This window comes from Diplotaxodon limnothrissa, linkage group LG16 (genome assembly GCF_057381915.1).
Source record: "Diplotaxodon limnothrissa isolate DT_005_m linkage group LG16, D_limnothrissa_male_GT1.1, whole genome shotgun sequence".
NCBI classification, from domain to species: domain Eukaryota; kingdom Metazoa; phylum Chordata; class Actinopteri; order Cichliformes; family Cichlidae; genus Diplotaxodon; species Diplotaxodon limnothrissa.
The window spans coordinates 30,316,202-30,336,567 of record NC_140611.1 but is presented as its reverse complement, the minus strand read 5'-3'; the positions used below and the strand labels follow the sequence as shown (position 1 = coordinate 30,336,567).

The 20,366-nt window shown below is 36.6% G+C and overlaps 1 protein-coding gene across 2 annotated transcripts in view; it reads right to left on the bottom strand.

The window, feature by feature from the left end:
- Nucleotides 1–20,366, bottom strand: part of thsd7ba (thrombospondin, type I, domain containing 7Ba) — a 143,973-nt gene that overhangs the window by 44,806 nt on the left and 78,801 nt on the right. For both annotated transcript variants that reach the window (XM_085373691.1, XM_085373690.1), the window contains exons 12-13: nucleotides 15,635–15,826; nucleotides 5–271 (exon numbers count right to left, since the gene is read on the bottom strand). In XM_085373691.1, coding sequence (XP_085229817.1) covers nucleotides 5–271; nucleotides 15,635–15,826 — 459 coding nt within the window. The remainder of the gene's footprint in view (nucleotides 1–4; nucleotides 272–15,634; nucleotides 15,827–20,366) is intronic.

Below are 20,366 nucleotides of genomic sequence, written 5' to 3'. Positions count from 1 at the left end.
CTACCTGACTCTGTACAGAGTGAAGGGCTAACCAGGTTCTCCTGCTGGTTAATGCAGGCAACAGCCCTGTAGCGCAGACCTTGGCCACAATCCTTCACCTCTCGATGGCTCATCCAGCCCTGTGATGATCCCAAGACCGAAGGATCAGGGAGTATGCAAGCAGACCAGTTCCCACAGGGCTGGGACAAAAACTCATCACAAGGACATGTCTCTGTCTCCTCCAGCGGGTGCAACTCCTTATTCAAGCAGGTTTCCTTTTTTTTGCTACGACCTAAGCAGAAGATGGACAAACAATGCAAAATTACTGAACTGGATGGGCAGAACATGTTTTGTAATAGGACACGAGGACAGCTTTTTTCCACATTAGATAAGAGTCTTGAGAGATGAATGTATAATAAGGTGTATTGTTTAACATAAACAGCAGTTACAGTAATTAAAAAGTGTTCATTAAATGTAACAGAATGTATTTATGTTAATAAATTTACAAAGTCAGCAGGTGAGAAAACTAAATAACCAGTGTAGCTATTAGCTGAGTGTAAATTGCTAATTTGCACCATTATAACTGTGAGACACTTACAGGCACATTGCAAGTTCGCTTGCTCTCTTAAATCCACCATCTCTACTCTTAAGAGACTTGTATTTGAGCCTTAGCTAATAAGATCACTGTTTCATTTCTTGTGGGAATCATTGCCTCCCTTTCACTGCTGACTCCGCAAGGCAGTGAATTGCTTTAGAAGCTGGCTTAAAGTTTCATTATTCTCACTCACATTTAAGCCCAAATCATAGTTATGTGCAGAAATACAGTATATTCTCTAAAGATGAACTAAGACAATGTAACCAACTGTTAAATCTGCCATCATACAATAATAGAGCATAAGGTGTTAACATGGAGTGACAGTAGCTGTGTTTTATTGTATAGTTATCAAACGCTATTATGTAGTATTTATTGAAATATATTTGTATAATACTACATTTCTTTCCTCTTACGAGTGATTCCACCACAAAATACTGCAGTCAAATGGCAGGCTTTTCCCATTATATACCACAAACTGCTGCGAGGCTGGATGTAAACCAATTTACTCAGTAGGTCATCTTTTGCGATTCTAGTCTATGTTTGTTGAGTTCCTTTAGAAGAAACACAGCCGAGGCAGTAAAAAAAACCCTGAGGCAGTAAAAAAACAAAAAACAAATAAAATCATAACCAACAAAAAACACTTATTTGTTCCCTCATCAAAAACCTCATTGTATAATTGGTGCTGTTCGCAAATCACTGTAAGACCGAATAGTAATAGTTTGATAAATGAAATGAGTTCCAACTACTTAAAAACCTGTTATAAGTTCATACACCTTTATTTTTTTGAGTAGTTTGAACAAGTTTGTTTTTTCAAGTTATCAGTACTTGAATATATTGATTAGTTTCTAGCATTGCGCTCAAATAATTTGAGTTTTAACACTGACGTCACTTACGTGCCTACGTACGTACCTACGTGCGCCACCTGTTTCTTTATGAAGTGCTGGCAACCATCTTGGATTCCTCGCTTCGAGTGCGAATGCCCGCTCATTACTCCGAAAGAAACTTGTGGAACGTTAATATCCGAACAGAAATAAAAACATTTGTCAACGGGTTTTTTGCGGCATTGCCTTTGACGCTGGATAAAGGAGGGCATGCTATGGTATGTTACGGACTTTTGAACTGGAACAGCTAACGCTCTGCACTTGGCTAGCTGCATTTACCGCCTTTGCAGCATCTTCAGGAGTGCTTTTGTGGTAAGTTTTATTTTTTCTGAAACTATAGTTCTCCGTTGTATCGTTGGGTTTTTATCGTCATAAATGTACAACTCTAGCAGGCATTTAAGAATTACATGCATGCGTCGTTTTATCCATGTCGGCTTGGCCCCAAAGTGTTTGCATGAATTATGCTAATAAGCTCATATTTAGTATAACACATTATTAGTCCCAGGGACTAATAATGTGTTAATAACTTTTCTCATCTCTTACTATTTTAAAAGAAGTCTTTAGAAGGCATTTCTGGATTTGCAGATTATAAACTGCCTTGTGGTTAAATTGTTGAATCAATATGCACTGCTGCGCTGCTTCACACTTAGCGCATACGTGGATATTGATATTGGCTAGCCCATTTGCTAACTAGTGGAACTTAAAACTTACGTTTAGTTCTCTGGAGTTGTACATATTAAAACTGGGGCAGCAAAATTGTAGGCACAGGACATACTTACAAAAGCAGTGAATAATCATTACATAATTACGCGGTAGAACTTGGTTTACATTGCAAATAGTTATGTATACCAAGTTGAAATGTAGAATCTTCTGAACTGTAAAATTGTTGTGCCTGGTCTATTTTAGGTTAGCTTAAGGGTGAATCCATCAATAATATATTTACCAAACAGTTATTTTTTTCGTTTTATTTTATTCTGATGCCCAGTGTTCATTAGTGAAAGACTTAGTTTTTTTTATCTGTCAGGGGCTGGGTCTGTGACACAGCATTTTGAGTTTATTTTGTATTTTTGCTTTCTTATGTTATATTGAAATGAGGTGAAGTTCTTGTATTGTTGTTGTTATTAGTTAAGGTTTAGTTGAGTTCTGGGCTGGTTATGTTTCATCTGTGTCTCCTTGGTTGTGTGTCTTTTCTGTTCTCTGTGTAGTCTGTCTTGCCTTCTGTGTTTTACTGTTATGTCCATGCCAGGGCAGAAGTAAATTTTCAGGGGTGAAGATGCTGTTTACCTTGACCAGCTAAGACTACAGATTGTAGATGAAGTCGAGAAAAGTGAAAAGAATCCTGATTACAAAGCTGATGCTCACAACTTTGGCCTTGCAATGCAAAGAGATCATCAATGATGACCTACCAGTAGGTCAGATCCTGGATTGCTGGCCTACTCTGAAATCCCAGTCCCAGGTAAGAATGTATATAGATGTATCTAACAAGATGTATTTTATATCAACCCCTGTTATCTGGCCTGTCTGAACAAATTATGCCTTTGGAGTGTAAGGATTTTGATGTATTTTGCAAAGATTTATAGACTAATTGAAACTTGTAAACACAAATGTATCCTGTGTGTTCAGATCTGTGCAGAATTCCACAGGATTACAAACCTCCACCTGAAGAACCACTTTTATGCTGTTGGACCAACATGCTCCCCGGCTCCAGAGCTTATTCAGAAAGAAAGCTGTTTGCACAGGGAACGTGTCTGATGTCCTGTCTCAGCTCTTCAGAAGCTATAATCTCCAGGTTAGTGAGTTTTTGTCTTGTTTTTTGAGCTTCATTTAATTTGATCAATTTTTCAATTTTAATTACCATTCTTGACTAGGTTAGCCAATAATTTAAAATAAAAAATTTTCTTGTGATGTAGGAACAAGCTGATATCCATGCCCAAAGTGCTGGTGTGCTTCATGCCCTCTCTGCCTATTTGTACCAAGACACCTCTACCTTCATCAAAACATGGGATGTAAGTTTTGGACAAAGTTGTGAACAATATCTTAGTAGCATCCTTGTTTAGATTTCTCAAAACATTATGACACTTTGACAGTTTGAGAAGCATCTCCATGCTTGGATCTGTCTACAACAGTGTCCATGTCACATAATGGAAACACTACATGTTTTTAATGTGTGTAGACCTTCTATAATGTTCCTAGCCCAACCATACATCACTGTACAAATGAAAAAAATATATAACTCCTATTGACTTTCTGTTGTTATTGCTACGAAGAGGTATGACTTTGCTTTACTAAAAGTACTATTTTTGTCAGTTTGTTTTCTCAAATCTTTGGTGTGTTGTGGCTTTTTTGTTGTTCAAACAATTGATTTCTGAGCTAGTAATAATCCAGAAATGTGACTTGTATAGATGAAACTAAGAGAAATAGGAATGCACTAACATGTAGTAATTTTGTTTTCTGTAGATGATGCATTCTGATAGACCAGATATTAGTGAAGTGCCACTTGGACTCCTCCTGATCAGAGCCAATTCCAGCGATGCAACATTCTTCTGCCCTGAGAAGACTGCAGTTTTGGTCGAGGGTAACATGATCATTGTTTTCACCACCCTGGCTGATGCATTTCTAGTAATATTTGGACTGACTGACGTCCTGCACCTAAGCTACCCAAAATGTTTGGCCAACATTTTTGACTTTATTCAGAAAGTTTTGATGGGTCTGAAGGGTGGGAAGTTGAAGCCCAAAGTGCTGAGTCTTAAAAATGATCTTTTGGCAGCAGAATAATGTCCAGGATTCCTACACAGCCCTCAAGTGCCTGTTAAAGCAAGTAATTCAGTTTATCATGTTTCCAAGTCTGGATAAGTTTTTTTTATAAAAAGAGAGAATAGAATAAAGAAATCTTTGCAGACTCTGTTTCATACTTCATTATCTAAAAGCCACATCCAAAGTAAAAGGGGTGATTTTATTATTTTTATTTATTTTTTTCCCCCATCATCACTTGTGTTTTAGTTGATTTTGATTGTGTTTTTAGTCAGATAACTGTAAATCTATAGAGAAAATGAAGGACAATCTCATTTCTGGCTTCTAGGTGGGATCTTGAATGTCACTTAAGGAACGTTCCTCCTGAACTACTCATAACTGACATAAGGCGCTAAGGAGGTTTATAACACTTTGTTTATGTCTCTAAAGAAGTATTTTTCTATTTAAAATTTTATTGCTTTGTTGTTGAGACTGTGATTGCACTCTACAAATGTGCATTTTGCATAACCACAGTACTGGCATATTAAAAAGGTTACCAATTATATTTCAGTGTATTAGCTGCACTATACTGTTACTTTCATTCGGTTTTCCCACCTAATAATGCAGGATTTTCTTTTCCTTTTGTTTGTTTGTTTTTTAATAAAAAGGCCATACTCATGTGTTAATCAAATTTGAATACTCTTAAAACATGTTGTGAAATTCTTTATTTCTAATATTGTAACCTTGTGCCAAAATTTCTGACATTATTCCCTATAAAATGTGGTGGATTTATGTCTTTGGGCTTTTTGTGTCAAAGTAACTCAATAAACTTGTAACTTGAATTTATAATTTATATTTTCTGTCTTATGTTTTTACAAGTGTAATTATTTTGGGCACTTTTTTTTTTAAAATCAAATTCAAAACACAGTAGATTTGGATATTACAAGCATTTTTATTTAAAATTTTTGAGTTGTATTAGCTTAAAATGGTTAACATTTTGAAACTAAAAATTAATTCCTTAAAGTTACTTGAGCTAGATTTGTACTTGAAACTCAAAATATCAAGTAGAGAGTACTAAACCAAAAATGTGGATATAACATAAAAACATTTATCAATGGTACTTAAAAATATTTATCTGAAGCTAATAAATAAAGTGTGTTTATTTAACTTTTATTTTAAAGTTTTAGTTACTTAAAATATTTTATGTAATCAGTTTCACCAAAAGTTTTGAGTAAAATTAACTTATTGGGTTTTACAGTGTATTATTGCTTAATTTCTCCATTTATTTTAAACCCCTTGGGGAAATGGTGCATGCTTAGTGTCTGTGTTATGACTCTACAGCTACAGCGAAGGTTAGACTTGACTAGAATTGCTTTACCATACTACTTAGACAATATTAAAATGGACAATACAAATAAGATTATTGTTCCATTCAGCTAAAACATAATTTCTATATTTATAACCTGTTGCAGCTCATTTGTATGTAAATGCACCATCGTTGAATATAGCACATTCGTGCACTGTGTGCTACCGTGAGGAGCAGGAAGGATAAAAAGTGCTGCAGCATTGCAGTGTTCTCCCACCGAGCAGGGAACACAGAAAGATCTGTCATTTAAAAATCTCTTGAATGTGTTCTGGTAATGGGCATTTATTCCCTCTCATTCTTTTACAACCATGATTTCTCACCAGCACTTAGTGGTTGCTGTTTATTATTAATAATGATCAAAAGTGCAGAGTCTTTGATTCAAAGGGTTGACAATAGTGGAGAAATGGGTGGACAAAGCTGCACAGACACATTAGTTATATCATTAATCTGTAATGTTCTGCTCAGCTGTTACATTGCGATTAAGTGCTGTAATTGTGTTTGGAATGCCTACCTTCCTTCAGCCTGTCTCTTCTTGTTTTATATCACATAATCATTTTTATAAATTTGCCTTTTGGCAAGCTTTTTTTAATTGTACTCCAACAATTTAATTATTTATTTATTTTTTCCTTTTTTACAGCATGCTTACTTACAATCCACAGAACACAGCGCATCTTATGGGTTGCCAAGTTCTGGTACGGCTTCTTTTAATAGAGATTGTGGCACCAAAATGAGTCTAAGAAATGAAAGAGGATTTAACTGAAAACATTTTACACTATCATCCGTCTTTATCACTGGGTATTAGTACATGGGTTAAGCGATATACAGTGGATTGAGCATGAGTATTTTCACAGTTATTTAATGTTATTTAATGTTATTTAAAACAACAATAGTAATACAGTGGCTGGAAATGCCACTTTCAATATCTGGACTGGCAACAGATACAACCTGTCAAGCTGCCCAGCCCCTCAGAAGTCTACCTTATGATAGATTGTCTGCTGTGTCATATGATAACATAACACCTATAAATATCCTGCTTTCAGTGATGCATCAGTTAAAATAAAGAAATAGATTAAACAGTCCCCTCTGTTGTCACCTCTTCATGTACTCGTCAGTACTAGAGAAAAATTTAAGTTGACAAGCCCACTGCCCCCCACCCACACACCTCAAAGACTATAAAGGGACAATTCAAGCAAATGGAAGACAAAACGGTTACATATCTTTATATTTCATCTTCTTGCCATTCAAAATGAAAATAAAAATGCAATTTAGGTCATAATGAGTCCCTGACATTGTTTTGTGTGTTGCTTATTACATTAATATTAATATCATTTTGTGTGTCCCTTAGGTTTGGGGTATACTGTGTGTAAAATTAATATGTTTAGGGGTTGCTGTTTTTTTTTACCAGAGAATCTCCAAACTCTGTTTAATAATACATCAGATCTGCAAATGTGAATCCCTTCTGCCAGATTAAATGCACTGTTAAACTGACTATGCTGAAATTGAAAAAACACTATATTGCAATCATGTTTACCTCCACGTTATTGTAATAATAACAATAATAACAATGATTTCTGTATAGCACAAAACCAGCATTATAAAGTGCTCCACAGAAATACAGAATAAAGGAACAAACTAATAAAAGAACAAATTGGCTGCCACTCAAGCAACTGAGTGTTTGTATTATGTAGAGACAGATACATTACTATAGCAACATTGACAGCGTATTTAGCAAAACAATGTGTGTGCTGTGACAGTATGATGATATCTGAAGACATGTTGCTAAGGTGTGTAATGTCTATCACTGCTTTCCTTTCCAGGTGATTTTAATGCTTTACAGTAAAGCCTCATAGACTTGAAGAGATACAGACATTGACCCAAAATAATTCTGGTTATATATATAAAGATGAACAGGCTCCACTGTACCTTAAAGACTACATGAAGAGAATAAATCTCTGTCAAAGTGCAAATTTACTTGAGACTGCTAGTTTTTAAAATTAGAGCCTGCCCCGAAGAGCTGCCTCTAAGTGTGGATTCAGAAAGCAGAGACCCTCTGTACTTTTTTCTAATAGCCACTTAAGTCTAATAACCTACAAAGTGTACTGAGATTACTTCAGTTTCCTGGTGTAGTATGACATGTTTACCTTATGTGCTGTTGTCTATTACACACAAATGTACTGTAATAGCACCTCCAAGCAAAAAAGGATTCCTCAAAAACTATCAGGAGACTTTTTAGTGATTAACATGATGAGTTGTTTTTCAATATACATTTATACATCAATTTTCTTTCACTCATTCAATTCAGAGTCATGTAAAAAAGAAACCTAATTTAAAAGTCTTGCTTTAAAAGGAAGAAAATTCAATGTAACCTGCTGTACAAAGAACAGATGGCATTGTATTATTTGTAGGTTTATGCAGTACTGCTTTTGAGGTGGTTATTTTCTTGTTGTTTGGTTAAAATAAATCCTGTTAGTCCCACATGAATAGAACCATTCAACACTTTAATGAATTGCATTCCCCCAAGAATAAGCAAATTGCTACGTTATTGTTACAATTAAAGTAAACACCTCGTGCACTGTAAAATGAAAGCACTATAACAGAACTCCTTGACCCGAGCCAAATGGAGAGCTCACAAACACTCACAACCTGGTAAAAGAGTTGCACTGTGGTTGTACTAATCCTGCTATGCCTGTGCACCTCTGTTTATTTTGTGGATCCTGGGTGTCTTTAGCTCCCCGTGTGCCCAGTCAGTGAGCAGTCCATCTGTTTCGTAACATGATTTGATTGCAAACATTCCTTATCGAGTGTGAACCCACTGCCGTCACAGTGCAATTCACCAACAATCTGTTCAATCTATGCCACTGCTGGTGGTTGATTGAAAAGTGCCAGTGCAATATCACTTCACTGGCAACTTGACTTTGCAGGCAAATTACTAGTTAAAGATCTGCAGGCAACACAAAGAGTGCAATATCTAGCTTATTTTAATATTATGTATTTTGTATAGAGATTTTTCCTCTAAATCTTCCATATATAATGTGTCATAACCTGATGCTTCTTTAAAGCCATAATATTATGCAGAATTATCGAACAACACTGCCAAGCATTTGGATGTGAATGCATATCTTTGTATGTTCTGACACCCAACTGTTAAAGAATGATGGCTGTTCCATTGTTGAGGCTGAGCCATGCTCCCCTATTTCATCTGCACCTGTCTTTAAAAAATACATGAATTTGGCTTGTGAGATAAAGTATTTTCTTAATATTTACTGATTGCTTTATGCATATTTCAAAAGGTTGAATTGATTCATGGCTTACGTACGTTTGTTTTTTAAATGTCACCATAAACACTGAGAATATATTATATTTTTTCACACTGATTTTGACTAAAATGCTCTGACTCTTTATTCTTGATATTTTTTCAAAGCAAACCTAAGAAATAAAGTGTTTGTACAATACAATAAGAGTGCATTACAATGAATTACAAAAAATTCAATATGTGTTAAAGCTGCTATATAGCTTGACTGATAGACTTTATATTCTTACATATAATATTAACTTCCTCAAGTTGCAACACTTAAAGTGAATTATTCATGTCATCAGTCCTACAGTGGCTGAGTAACAGTTGTCATGAATGAAAAAGTCTGACTGTTCAGTTTGTTGTCTGGCTCTCTAGCGGCATAATATTAAAACTTTTGTTATGTTACCCCAGAGTGTGTAATAAATCCTACAAATTTTGTCCTTTTGAATTCCAGCCCACTTCATTAAAACATTTTACCAACACACTTCTTCGCAGTTTGAGTGGACTTTTAAAGACTTTTCAAACCCATCACTTAGCAATCAAAAATTTTACCCATTAAACATAAAAAATCAGGTCAGCTTTGCAAAGAAACTACTTCTTAACATTAAAATGATAAAAACTCACAAAGAAGAAAAAATACAAAAGAAAAATTATGGAATGAAATCAGCTTCTAGATAGCTATTGACCATCGGCGCGAGCATATTTCAATAAACGCCTGTCTAAAATGATACACAGGAGCTACTTAGAAGGCTCAGAGTCAGAGCGGTTGTGAAATGCACACTAACAATGCCGGCTAAATCATTGAAATGCAGTTAAGGGCGATCGTGGCTCAAGAGTTGGGAGTTCACCTTGTAATCGGAAGGTTGCCGGTTCGAGCCCCGGCTTGGACAGTCTCGGTCGTTGTGTCCTTGGGCAAGACACTTCACCCGTTGCCTACTGGTGGTGGTCAGAGGGCCCGGTGGCACCAGTGTCCGGCAGCCTCGCCTCTGTCAGTGCGCCCCAGGGTGGCTGTGGCTACAATGTAGCTTGCCATCACCAGTGTGTGAATGTGTGCGTGAATGGGTGGATGACTGGATATGTAAAGCGCTTTGGGGTCCTTAGGGACTAGTAAAGCGCTATATAAATACAGGCCATTTACCATTTAAGGTCTTCAGGATACTTGCACAAACACTGCTCTCGGATAAGTGGGGGAAATAATTCACAGAAGGTAATGTTTGAATACTCATTCACCACTCATTCTCCTGGAAAATATAGCACCAGCTACTACTGAGCACTTAAAAGGAAAGTGCTTAAAAAAATGATGATTTTCTAAAAGATTTTTTTCACCCAAGTTAAATTCTGACTGATTCAGTTTACAGCGGCATAACAATAATTATTTTCCCTATTAACATTTATATTATTAAGACATTGGTGTATTTAAAACTAGAATATTATCATTCCCTAGAGTTATTTTTTATAACGGGTTCAATTTTTCAGTATTTTACTGATGTATGAAACAGACCTTCAGCATTTACTATTAAGGTGTTATTTATTCATAGACACATGAGTTAAAGATGATATGTTCAGAATGTTTTCAACAACACGCGGTAAACCAATGCTGCTAACGATAAACACTAAACAAATCTGATGCACATCTATTCACAACCAGGCAGCCAAATGGAAATGAGTAAAATGATAATGTGAGATGTCCCAAAAACACTCAGCAAAAGATAATGGTGGTGTTCAGTATGCAGTATACTGGTGGATCGTATACCATCATAGTGATAGAAACAGACATTCACACCTATTCAGCATGTGTTTAGACGTTTGGGAATTACAGCACCTGCAAGAAACCTATACTGGGTGAACATGCAAATTCCTCACAGAGAGGCATCAGCCTCCCTATGGACAGTTTTTAAAGTAACAGTTCTAACAACTGAGCTGATGCTGCCTCAATGTGGAGTGTCATATACACTCCCATCTAATTGAAATGGATTGCTATTTTTGAAGCATGTGATATATAAAGTCAGAGGTGTAATAAATTAAATCTGCTACTTAAAACAACATGTTTGTGTCCTTTAGTATATAAGACAGAGGGCAGGGTAAGTGTTCAGAAGCTGACAGAACAGTAAACAGTGGGTATGGCTGTTCGTTTTATGCCTTTCTCCTTTCAAGCACAGCCTGTTTGTGAACATAAGTGGAATGGTACGAACTAAAATATGAAAAATAATGTATACAGAGCTTTACAAACAGCTTTTATTCTAAATAGAGAATTATACCCACCAGCCACTTCATTCATAGATAGATCTTGCTACTACTGGTTTGATCTCCCATTGTGACTTCACACCTACCTTAGTTCTATGTGGCACAGATTCAACGAGATGCTGGAGATGTTACTCAGAGATTTTGGTCCATAATGACAGTGTCACACAGTTGCTTTAGATTTGTCAGCTGCACATCCCTGATGGGAATCTCCCATTCCATTACATCCCAAACATGCTCTGTCAGATCGATATCTGGAGAATGTGGAGGCCAGTGGAGTACAGGAAACTCACTGCCATGTTAGAAAAAAATCACTTTGAGATGATTTGAGCTTTGTGACATGGAGTGTTATCCCTATAGAGGAGGCATCGGTCTTTAAGGGATGGATACACAGTGGTCTTAAAGGGATGGACATGGTCAGCAACAATACCAAGGTAGGCTATGGCTTTTGAATGATGCTCAGTTGTTACCTGAGGCCCAAAGGGTGTTGGGAAAATATACCCCAGACCTTTACACATTACACCACCAGCCTGAACTGTTTATACAAGCCAGAATGGACCCATACTTTCATGTTGCTTATGCCAAATTCTGATGCTACCTATAAAAATGTTGCAGCAGAACTCATTAGACCAGGCAACATGCGGCCAATCTTCTACTGTGCAAACTTGTCAGCTACAGTATACCATGAGATTGTAGTCTTATTTTACTATTGCAGCTGACAGGAAAGGGACCTGGTGTCGTCTTCTGTTTCTGTAGTGCATCACCTTCAAGGCTTGAAGGTTGTGCATTAAAAGATGATTTTCTGCTTACTGTTGTCTTTCTGTCAGTCCAAAGCAGTCTGGCCATTCTCCTCTGATCTCTGCAATAGCAAGGGAACTGCCACTCACTGGATATGATCTCCTTTTTTGCAATCCAGAGATGGTTGTGTGGTAAAATGCCAGTAGATCATCAGTTTTTGAAATAGTCAGAATACCCCGTGTGGCAACAGCAACTATGCGACATTCAAAGTCACTTCAATAACCTTTATTCCCCAATGTGATGTTTAAACTTCAGCAGGTCGTTTTGACAATGTCAATGTGCCTAAATGCATATTTACATTAGAAATCAATAAAGTGGCTATTGAATGTATATTTACTTTTGCAAGTTTTCCACCCTGTTTAACCTGTAATGATTAGAGGTTAGTTTTTACATTGCCTTTTGTCACTTGGATCTCCATCAGTGTATTACAAGCCTAGTGTCCTGGCAGGCCCAAGTTGAAGCCGCCCAAACATGATTGTCTATGTTTGTTTGTTTGTTTAAATACAAATGTTGCAGTTGTTAAGGTAGCTAATGCATTTTATTAGTTTACTTTTAATAATATGCAATATTAAAACTTTGTAAAAGCAAACCTAGAAAGAAATGTAGGGATAAAGATAAGGTACATGTTACGAATTTTAGTTCTCTGATGATATTTGTCTACTTTAGTCCACTAAATATAGTTTACGGTGATCTAGATCATAGATACCAATATGTGGTTAACCGTTTGGTGCTTCATGGCGTAAAGTACATAAAATACATTTTCCGGTTTCTCCCTCTCTCCTGCCACTCACTGAGTCTTTGTGCAGAGCTCTACATGTGCAATCCCTCTGTTCAGTTTACAGGCAAGTATAGTGCTTGCCACTGGTATATGAGGCTGGTATATGCTTCACCAGATAAAGGTACTTCAAAATACAATAGTAAAAATACATTAAAAATTTAAAAAGTTGACTAGATGGGAACAGAGAACACTGAGAACACTGAAAGCACTGGTTGCTTAGTACTCATTTCCAAATTCGACCTTGATTTTAATGTCCTTTATCCACCTGTATCCTGTCAAATATCTTCAAATGCTGAAATCATTCTGAGAAAATTATTTCACTGTCATCCAGACAAACAGACATAAAATTCTTCCCACTAGAGTAGCTGTCTCAAAGATCAGATTTTGCCATGATGAGACGCACAAACAGACAGACCCAACAACTGAAAACCATCCAAATTCTTCTGCCCTGGTACCTATAGGCATACAGACACCTTGACTATTGGATGACTGACCAATCTAATACCAACGTTAAAAAGGATAACACCGGCTGCAATGACTGTATGCTGTAGTTTACAAACTTCTTTATCCTTACACTTGGTAAAGAAAGAAGGATCATTTCCAATCAAATGTCCAGATAAATTTGGTGATAAAAAGTGATAAAGACACAAGTGAATTGAAATATTCACATGTTCTGACTGCTATGAACAGACAATTATGCTAACACACTTCCCCATGAGCTAAGCTTGATTTCATGTGGTGGATTATAAGAGCAATATAGAAGGAGACAGGACATGTTTACTGCAACCCCTCCAGCAACAGATAAAATATTAATGTAGACAAATAGTATCCTGCCTGGTCTGAAACCACAGCATGTAATTCAGATTTTGCCATCTGTACTAAAATAAGAGACTACAAGCTGTGAGGGATCAAATTTAGACGTGATATTAAACTACAGGAACTGTGTGAAGTCACACTGTAACAAAGTGCTGGAAAAACACATTGAGTTTTTACAGTATTGTACATTTCTTCATAAATACATTTAAAATGCTATATTTGTTTAGTAAATTTTAGTATCACTGAGTAATACACTGTACTGCCAAAAGTACTCACTAGTCAGCCTTAACACAATTGACATCAAATTAATCCATGGGGTTTAATTTGATGTCGGCCCAGCCTTTGCAGCTAGAACAGCTTCAACTCTTCTCGGAAGGCTTTCCACAAGGTTTAGGAGTGTGTTTATGGGAATTTTTGACCATTCATCCAGAAGTGCATTTGTGAGCCCTGATGTTGGATGAGAAAACCTGGGTGACAGTCTCTTAGGGCCACATCTCAAAGATGCTGAAGTCAGGATTCTGTGCAGGCCAGTCAGATTCTTCCACACCAAACTCATTCATCCATGTCTTTACAGACCTTGCTTTGTGCACTGGCGCACAGCAATGTTGGAACAGGAAGAGGCCATCCCCAAACTGCTCACATAAAGTTGGGAGCATAAAATTGTCCAAAATGTCTTGATATGCTGAAGCATTAATAGTTCCTTTCATTGAAGCTAAAAGGTCAGCCCAACAACCCCGTCCACCAAACTTCGCAACTGGCACAATAAAGTCAGACAAGTACCGTTCTCCTGGCAACTACCAAGCTCAGACTCATCCATCGGATTGCCAGATGGAGAAGCATTTGTCACTCCAGAGAACACATGTCTACTGCTCTATATTCCAGTGTAGGCGTGCTTTACACTATCTGACACTTTGCATTGTGTTTGGTGATGTAAGTCTTGGATGCAGCTGCTCTGCCATGGAAAGTCATTACATGAAGCTTTTTACAGACTGTTTCTTGAGGTAATATGATGGCCACATGAAGTTTGGAGGTCTGTAGTGACTCATTGTGCAGAAAGTTTGCGACATCTCTACACACCAGTATCTCTTAACCCCACTCTGTGATTTTACTTGGTGTATCACTTCATAACTGAGTTGCTGTCATTCCCATTCACTTCCACTTTGTTATAATAACAGTAATAATGGATGGTGGAATAATTAGTAGTGAGAAAATTGCACAACTGGACTTTCCAGTTCCACAGGTGGCATCCTGTCATGGTACCACACTGGAATTCACTGAGCTCCTGAGAGCAAATGTCAGCTGTTGCAAATGTTTGTAGAAACAGTCTGTGTGCCTAGATGCTTAGATGTTATACACCTGTGGCCATGGAAGTGATTGGGACATCTGAATTTGAATGGATGAGTTTTTTGGAATGTTTTTGGCAGTATAGTGTGCGTGTAGGTGTACGCTGGCAAGCTACATATATTTTGATTGCTGTCAATGTTCTAATGAGATTTTAAGCACAAACAACACACCTGTAGCAAATAAAGACTTCAGGACATCATTCATACTTATATTAAAGGCAGAAAATTTGCCACACAAGCTGAGATCTTGGCATAGTTCATTTGTTTTCATTTTTTTTCAGATTTCAAAGTTGTTCTACTCTTTTAAACTATAACTTTGTAATTAACAATTAGTTAAAATAAAAACAAAACAATAAAAAGCTGTAGAAGTTGGTCAAAAGTTGGCAGTGTTCTACTCAAATTTTACAAAAGAATTTTTTTTACCATCTGCAGTAATAGAATATGAATAAATAAACAAGACTCATTAGTTTGAAGTAAATGCAGAAGGACATAAAAATGTTCATTAATTTTGTAATTTAATGTAAAAGTGAAACAACATAAGTTTTTTTTTAATCTTTCACTAATATGCATTAGGTCTGAACTGGTATATTCTGACTTAAGAAAACTGCCACATGCTCAGACATTACAAAAGCTTTTATCCTCTCTGCTTTTATTTATTTCCAAATTGACTACCAGTCATATCAATAAAAATATAAAACAACAATGTGAGAATGCTTCACCTGAGAACACAATCCAATTGTTCTACCAGCAAAGATTAAACAGTTGCCTTGAAATTGCGTGTGTCTCACAATCCGTGAATAACGAGTCTTTACCTGCAAGTGAGCGCTTTCGTATTCGAGAGCTGCCACATCCAGCACATTCAGAGAACTTGGACCATGCAGTTAGAGTGCAGTCATCCTTGCAAGCCACCCGACACTCTCTGATCTGAGGGGGCAAGGGACCAGCCCATTGCAGGCACTCTGTCATATTGGCAGACTCTCCGCTCTGCCCAACACAACTGACTCCTGCAATTACAAGAATGCCATTTCAGTTATACATTGCACAAATGACAAGCCATTCTTCATCAAGCCAAAATTCAGTTGTCGCTACTGTAAAATAGTCTTCGAAAATTCCTACTATGCCTGAGAAAAGGTTCACAGTTTTATGTGAGGTTGCTTGGACTGAAGAAAGAAAATGCCTCCACAGTGTAGCCATAGTTAGAATATTCTGGTGCAGCTTTCATGTTAGCATCAAGTGAAATGGTAATTCAACCTTCAAGCTCAACACCATTATCAGACTTCTTTAGATAACTATGATTTATTGTATAAAAACAGGACATTCATAATAAAAGCTTAACATAAAAGGTTAATAGCTTTGACAGAATGATCTACATGTTTTAAAAAGAAATTATTGGAGCCTGATCAAACAGGGATAGAGACATTACAATTCAGCAATATGTGCCAGGGTGTGCCATGAATTATTACATTAGCTGCATAACAAAAGCAGATGTGTTATTTTTTCTTTTACTGATAGTGGGTCTAGCGCTCAGTTGAATAGAAGAAACATTTCACAGTCTAGCCTGTTACTTTCCTTTAGACATAAATAAATGAATGCAAATAAATGGAAGATGTAAGAGGTGTCTTTTTCAGAAAATGCAACAGCTGGCATCATCAAAGGTCAAGAGCAAAAGGAACAATCAATATAAGGGATAGATCAGAATGAGTTTTTAAAAGCTGTACTGTGAGACTGTATTTTACTTTAAACAAACATGTTTCAACATGCTCAATTAACAGTAACGTTAACATTTTGATGCTTAACAGGTTTAATATTAGCAATGCTTTAGCATATCAGGATCACATAGTAATAAATCAAGTACTTTTCACTGAAAATGCCCAATCCTAACCTGCAGGCAGGTTAATGGCTTACCAAAAATAATAGTTTCCATTCCTTTGGGTAAAGGCCAAGTTAGCACGTTAGCATGAGTTAAATGGTGTATCAATAAATATGTTTAGACAAATGTTGCAGGAATATTGATATTTTATAGACAGTTAGTTATACACCTAATTATCTAATCTACAAAGGGAACATATTATGGAAGAAAGCACATCCATTTGTTAGAAATGCATGCATGACATTTAAATAACGTAAAAGAAATAGATTGTGTGATAAGTGCTTTTGCAAATCAAATAGCATAATAATTGAAACACTACCCAGATTTAAAAACAAAACAATAAAACAAAGTAAATAAAACATCTGAATTACAATAATCAACACATCTACTGGTTGATAAAAGGAATGATTTGTCCCTCCCAGATTCATGAAACACATTTTTCAGACACTGCACACAAAGTAGCTGCATAAAAATAGTACTATGTGTAGAGTTTTAAATAAATTTAAAAAAAAAACACACAAAGAAAATGAAGTTAAAAAAACAAAACAATGCCTGTGGACATATTGGCTCGAGTTTGCTGGCTGATGGAAGGCAGAGGAACATTTTTAGCTTCGCCAGGTTCTGTTAACTGTGAAGGAAAGGTTGAATGGACTTTGACGCCTTGAAAAAGGAATCCTCGTAGATAAACAAACAAACTGCACAGGGCATTATAATGTTCAAATACTTTGCACTGTCACTCTGGGATTTAAATAAATTATTGTTGCCAGTGAGGGGAACTTCTCCTCCTGCAAGACCTCCGAGTCTTTGAGGATTCACTGATCTACAAACATGCCTTTAATCCATTGTATTGATTTGTATTTGACTTTTAAATTTTGCCCTCTGACAAAAACTGTTTGGTTTCTACATGTCTGCTGAAAAGGCGTGGGATGGTCATTTACATACAAAGCTTCTGCACAGGCAGCACAAGGAGGATGGTAGCTGTTGTTATAGTGCATTTACGTAATGGTCAAATGCATAGCTATACAAAAGCCTGCATGTTTGTCTATAGGTTAATTCTGTAAGCCATCAAACACTTAAGACGTGAGAATATATTGAAAAATACATTTTTTTTATGTCTTGTCTTTTAGCTAGTCTCACTGAAAACCCAACTATGTGATCCCCAGAAGCTTCTTATTAAGAATACTATCTCGTTGTCATCTTGTTTTGACTTGGGGCCATCTAGTCTATCCATGTTTCTTTCAGGCTCTGGTTGCCTACACCCGCATCATCTCATCATCTCCTCTTACAAGTGGTTACTTTTTGTCAAGGCATCCCAGCAAATGACAAGGATCATCTCTGATTATATAGATACTTAGAAAGGTATGTTGGAGTGCCATTTATAGAAGGTATGCTTTCAAGAGGCTTGTCATATTCTGCCTTTTTAAAATCCCAAAGAGCTTGAAGGTAAAAGAGATTCTTTAAAAACATCACATTTCTTTCTCTTTTATTCAGTCCAATCCAGAAGATTTTATGTTTTACATCTTTACTTAATACAAAGTTTTTAATGCATTATATATCCAGCCCACACATCCACCATCAAACATCTTCATTTTAATTCAGTCATACTGCTTGTATAATGTTCTTCAGTATAATGCATTGTGAAGAGTAATGTGGACTGGATTCATCATAGCCATTAAGTCACATCTTTCCTGGAGCAAAAGATCATCAGCATGACTCACTTTCTACTGAATAATTACTCACAACGGTTCCAGTTCTATTCAGGGAGGAATATAACATATCCAGCTGGTTATGATACAAAATTTGGCTGAATTTAGACACAGTATGTAGTGCAATATGCACTGACAAACAGATCACTCTAGTGGTTATCAGCTACAAATTCACACAGGTAATCTGCAGTCAAGTGTTCTCTTTCGTTTAGTGTTTTTATTTTATTTGGAAAGGTTCTAATTCATCTTGTCAGATCTTTCATTTAGTAATGCCTCTTATCTGCGAGCACCTCAGCGGGTTAGTTGTATAACACAAACCTCTCCTCGTTCTGCACATTATGAGACATTAGCATTCATGCAACATGCCTTGAATCTGGCATGAGGCCAGATTCACACGGACATGGAAGTATTTACCCAAGGCAAGGAAATATTTGTGATTGGATTTGAGGTTTACAGAGCCAATATGTTGCAAATTCTGACTATTATTTTAATCTCATAGTAAAGCTCTGAGCCTGAGGTTCACAACATTTTGACTGGTTTTGACTAGGCAGAAAAGCCCTGGTTGCTCTTTAAGTTGTTCTTCTACCGTCTTTAAACTATTCATAGTGACATTTATCATCACTAGTCAGTTTCCAGAGGCTGCACGGTATTTGTATTAAAACATTTCTTTCTCCCAGTAGAGGCAACTGCAACTAAAATGCTGCCTATCTCAAGGAAAGTAATAGTGGTTTCTACATAGATTGTGTGTCTGTTTTTACTTTTCAGTGTTAGAAATTAAGTCAAAGAAATATGAGATAAACCCAAGGTTAAGTGCATAATTGACTGTTTAATACACTTACATCTACCTTAAAGCAAATATATTTCATTGATGTACAGATATAAAGTTAAAAGGAAACATGTTAATGGGTAACACAATAAGAAGCAGAGTTGAATTCTGGTGATTTAAAAAAATCTATGCCTTACTGTGCTGTGATCTGCTGCTCACTATCACAGATATGAAAGCTGACGTGTCAGATTAGAAAAAAACACTATGGACTGTTCGTGACCAGAGAACAGAGGACAAATTTCATAGTGCATTGCTAGTTGGTAGAAGCACAATGCAATGTTAATATTTTATGCTGATCATTTAAACAGTACATATGTTGTCAAGAAGATAGGATTACATTCATAGTTGTTGACCAACCTGGTAAACAGGTTAAAAAAACGACAGTTACTCTTATATGTAATCTGCTTAACTACCATCATGCAAAGATGCAGCCTGATATGCACAATTCATCTTAGCATGCAGTGCACATATGCGCTACGCATCTCAGCACTCAGTACTGAGAAGCATATTGAGTTGCTATGGTTCCTAAATGCTTCCGCATTGTGATCATACCACTTACAGTTGATCATGGAATATCTAGGAGTGAAGGAATTTCACAAACTGACTTGTGGTTCCATCCTATTACAATTCCATGCTCAAATGAGCTCAGTGAGATCTTTAGTTCAATCCATTCCTTTACAAATGCTTGTAAAAGCAGACTGAGTGGCTAGGCAGCTGATCTTAAGCACGTGTGGCACTGCATCTGAAAACAGCTCAATTCAAAGATGACTTTGATACCTTTGTCCATACAGTGTATTCGGAAACATGATTCACTTCAAGCTGCTGAAGAAAGCCAAAGACAAGCAGCTAAAAGCCAGCCTAAATTTTGCACTGAAGGAGGATCAAGGTCTGACATACTAATGTTGCAACTTTTCATATTCAATTTTTCAATGAAGAGAAGCATTTGAAGTAGCTATCATCTCATCTCTCACACCCTTACAACAGGATGTGAGCAACTATAATTAATAGCAAGTCTGGGGGAAATAATTCAAAGTTGAATACTGTATTAGGGTCATGCCTTACCAATTCATCTCAACCTTCTAGCTATAGTCATGGATTATGTTGAAAAAATGTATATGAACAATTCAAGTTGAATGGACCTT